Raw genomic sequence first — 4,540 nt, 5'->3', positions numbered from 1 at the left:
AGCTGGCCATGGGTGGCAACCCACATGCTGTCCCCATTGGCCCACCCTTCTTCCTGTTAATCTGCCTTTCTCCTGTGTCTTCACTCTAACTCAGCTGTGGAGGAAGAACTGACATGCATCGTGATGTGTTGAGCCAGTTGTAATGATGCACGATTTTTTGCATCCCAGTGACAGGGATGTGGCAGTAGTCACATGTTATGAGTGCAGGTGCTGACTCCTGAAATCTTGTTTTGAGTGTAAGGGATGAGAATCCAGGAGGAAGTAAGGTCCGAGGAAGGGAGAAGTGGGGTGACTTACCTTTGCCCCTTCCTTCTCCTTATCTATAAAAGGAGGCAGAGAATGTCTCCTTCACAGTGCGATTGGTAACATGCAAACAGGCTAATATTTGTGAAACACCCAGCAGAATCCTCAGCATAAAAGAAATGCATCCTTTTCCCTGTTTCTCAGCTCTTTGAAAATGGTGACTCATGTTAAAAGAATAGATAAAGAAGTCGTAAGAGCAAAATATAATTTGTTTATTAGAATCCTAAAACTCACATATTAAAAGTTAATAGAAATCTCTCATATACTCAGACTTTCCTGCAATTTCTTAACAAAATACAGTTTTGCTATGTTTTGTTTTATTCTTTCATTTTTCAGTCTGAGCCACTTCTCAGACCCGCTGAAGGACGTCTCTGTAACTCACCTGCACCAGATACCTTTGCAGAAGCTTGGGAGATTTGTTTGTTTGTTTGTTTTTTAAGTATTTTTGAACTGACATAGTATTTTTTAACTGATGTTGGGGAACCATTTTTTCCTGAAGTTTTTTTTTTTTTTGTATTTTTGGATTGACATGGAAAGAGTGAATGCCATTCCCTAATTTTTCTAATGGGCCCTTGTAGAAATGTTCTAAATTCAGAAAACCTTTGGCTCATATTCTGTGTGAGAGAAATTATCCCACATTTCCCTCTTCTTCTCCCTTTTTAGGGTTTTAACATTAACACAGGGCATACACATATTTTAGAGAAAATAGTAATTTTTAAGGTATAGTTAAAAAGCTATTTTCTAATTTAAAAATTGCCTGTTGGCTTATGTGTCCGTCCATTTACCTTTGTACCTTTAAAAATAATTCCATAGGCATTTTCTTCTTTCGATATAAATCTTTAATTTATATTCTGGTTTTGTTACATTTAGAGCCAATATTGCCTGTTTTTGTTTGGTTTTTGGCCCTTAAAAATGGTTTGTATATTGGGGTTGGGGGTGCAGAGCAACATTTGTGGATTTCTGGGGCTGGAAATGTCCTGATACTATGGAGATGAGAAGACTAATGGCCAGAGTCAAAATGTTTTGCCCAAATGAGTAGAATAGTCAATCAGTAGAAGAAATAGTCAGCAATGAAGCTTTTTGAGGACTGGGAGGAAGATAGGAGGGTAAAAGAGAAAAGTTCCCTTTGCCTCCCAATTTCTTGGGAGAAGAAAGATACAAATTGGTAATAGTATATGAGAAAATTAGGGTGCCAAGTAGATCCAGGGGAAGCAGAGAGTACATGATCACATGATACTACAAGTGCGGGGGAAGAGAGAACTCAAAAGACACTATAATTACCATGGTAAAGAAATCACCGTTACACTGTGCCGGCCACGTAGGTCCAGAACTTGTGTTAAAGGAAAGTAAGTGCTGCTTCCATATCATTCTTACTCCTTGGGTCCAAAAGAAGTGATTTGTAGCCCCTGGAGCTGGTGTCCTTTGGAATTTCATTGAGGTCCCTACAGGTGTTCATCAGACTTGGTTCTGAGCGGGGGTCTGCAACGTTCCATCAAGCTATTTCCCTCCTTTAATGCTTCCTTCCTTTCACCATATTCTTACTCCCATAACATTTTATGTGGTCATCATGCTAATGGGCAGTTGTCACCTACATCCAGCTCTGTCATCTGAACTCTGGGAAAGGCACCTCTCCCTAGTAACTGAGTCATATTTATTCTAAACACCAGTTCTCTCTAACCAAAAGGTGCAGAATGAAATGAAATAACACAAAGATTATGATACTTCCGCCTCTCACATAAAACATTTCATATCATTAAACTTTGATTTTCACAGAAATAGATTTATTAGGCTCAGATGCACATAGTTTTTCAGATTGAATGTGGTCATCTTCAGAGGTGACGCTCCAGAGCACAGAGTTGGCTCTACCCATAGTCCTTCCTGCATTTCCCCGTAGGGGACTGCTTACCCAAGGTGAGTATTCCATCTTGTTAGAGGTGCCCTCTTGTAGCAGCACGTATTATGGGATTGTTAGCATATACACACAGCAAAAAGGGCAATGAATATTACAGAGGAATTTAAGAGGAAGTTAGAGAGAAGGATTCTTCACAGAACAGAAACCGGGTGTTGGGTAGTGCTGGGAGCTGGCTGTAGGAGTCCGTGGCTGTCTGCCCCTCTGCTTCCCACTATATGACTCTTGTCTCAGGGCCCGTGCTCTCTGTGACGTTCTGCCTATGCTCCGAGTTCTAGACAGTGTCCCGTCTTAAGGACAGAATCTGATTTATACATATTCCTGATATCAGAAATCTAAGACATGAGATATTGAGTACTTACATTACCATCCCCCCAAATCTCACAGAGAACAAATCCTCCACCTTCAAAACTCTCTCTGGTATCCCTCACACGGCTCTCTGTGTCCACTTCCCTCTCTGCAGGGCACCCTTGACCTCTGCATTCCTCAGGCTGTAGATCAGTGGGTTCAGCATGGGGTTGAAAAGGCTGTAAAACAGAGAAAGGACCTTCTGCTGCTCCTCAGGCTGGCTGGATTTGGGAGCCATGTACATGACGATGGCGCTGCTGAAGAAGAGCCCGACCACACACAGGTGGGAGGAGCAGGTGGAGAAGGCCTTCCCGCGGCCCTCCCCAGACTGGATCCTCAGGATGGCAAAGGGGATGCACGTGGAGGACACCACCACCGAGCACAGGGGCCCCACTAAGACAAACACAGAAGCAACAAAGATGACAAGCTGGTTGAGCCCAGTGTCAGCACAGGCCAGCTTGAGGACAGACAGGATCTCACAGAAGAAGTGGTTGACTTCACGAGGCCCACAGAAGGGCAGCCTCAGGATGAGAACCACATGGACCAGAGCCAGGAGGGAGCCACATGCCCAGGACGTGACAGCCAGGACCGTGCAGACTCTCCAGCTTATGATGACAGAGTAATGGAGGGGGTGGCAGATGGCCACGTACCGATCATAGGACATCATTACCAAGATGAGACATTCCGTGTGAGCAAAAGCCATGTATAAAAAGGTCTGTATTATACATGGGACAAAGGAGATAGTTTTTTCCTTGTTCAGAAAGTTTTCCAGCATCTTTGGGACATTGTTGGAAGCATACGAAATATCAACAATGGCCTGATAGGAGAGGAAGAAGTACATGGGGGTGTGCAGTCGGGAGTCCAGCCAGATGAGCCCCAGGATGACCCCGTTGCCCAGCAGGGTGATGGTGTAGAACAGGGAGAAGAAACCAAAGAGGAGCATCTGCATCCTTGGGCTGAACGGGAATCCCAGCAGAATGAATTCTGTGACCCATGTCTGATTTTTCATCATCTGGCAACAGTGGCTGGGTGGGTCACTGCAGTGTGCTGTGTGCTAAGGAGCAAATGCAGATCTGGATCAGCTATGAAGCCCAAAGGGGTTTATGGTGTACAACTGTGGGCTGGCTCAGCTAGCAAACTCTTTCAGAGTCATCGTGTCAGTTCCTTTCATCCACACTTAAGCAGAAATTCTACAGCATTTGATGAACTTTGACTACAAGATCCACATTTTCACCACCACAATGGCATCCACAGAGTGAACTGTTTTCCAGACTGACTTGTCCTCTCATTTTGGGGAATGGCCCACAGCTGTATTCTCATATAGCTTTACTTGCTCATTTATGTCATTTTAAAATTTTGTTCTTATGTCTCTTTCTCACTTGATTTGCTCCTATTATAGAACATGTGCAGAGTACTTTGCACTTTGCAGGTGCTCAATAAATGAGCACAGAGTAAATATATGAATTAATGAATTAGGGAATGAGATTTACAAATGCAGTGACAAAGAGGTCCATTTTTCTCTGTGTCCACTAGGTTTAGGGCTTTAGTAGATGTTGGCAGTAAGTTTTTTACTCACTGATGCTATGCAGGAGAAGCTGGCTCACTCCCTCCTAGGCATGAGCAGAGTGACATCACTAATCTGGTCGGCATTCAGAGAAGGAATTTATGGTACAGAGTCAGGACAAGCAGTTATCTAGGTAAGGAGTTAACAATATGATATTACCCCAACCTCTTACGGGGCTTCTCCCTGGTTCTGAGTAGATGCTGTTTCTGGGACCTGCCACATTTGAATAGTGCCCAATACATTTATTGGATGGATGGATGGATGGATGGATGGATGGATGGATGGACAGACGGAAGCTATTATATTAGGAGTAACATCCTAAGTGTATATCTTGGAATTTAATAAAGTTCTTTGACTCTTCTTTCATTTTCTCTGGCTGCCATTCCACCAACCATACAGCCACAGGGGTACTAAAA

The 4,540-nt window shown here is 43.5% G+C and overlaps 1 protein-coding gene across 1 annotated transcript; it reads right to left on the bottom strand.

The window, feature by feature from the left end:
• Positions 1-2,639: 2,639 nt before the first annotated feature.
• On the bottom strand, positions 2,640-3,700 carry LOC119034588 (olfactory receptor 2A5-like). The gene has a single exon (XM_037125667.2). It carries the CDS (start codon positions 3,570-3,572, stop codon positions 2,640-2,642), a length of 933 nt encoding a protein of 310 aa, XP_036981562.2. The 5' UTR covers positions 3,573-3,700.
• Positions 3,701-4,540: the final 840 nt, after the last annotated feature.

The sequence above is a fragment of the Artibeus jamaicensis genome, unplaced genomic scaffold (assembly GCF_021234435.1).
Source record: "Artibeus jamaicensis isolate MK-2021 breed Jamaican fruit bat unplaced genomic scaffold, CSHL_Jam_final contig_1757, whole genome shotgun sequence".
In the NCBI taxonomy this organism is placed as follows: Eukaryota; Metazoa; Chordata; class Mammalia; order Chiroptera; family Phyllostomidae; genus Artibeus; species Artibeus jamaicensis.
Note: the sequence above shows the minus strand (reverse complement) of the source record. Positions and strands in the feature narration are given on the sequence as shown.

Bases quoted from the DNA above. Each gene is read 5' to 3' on its own strand.
- LOC119034588 (XM_037125667.2), bottom strand. From the start codon at position 3,572: ATGATGAAAAATCAGACATGGGTCACAGAATTCATTCTGCTGGGATTC.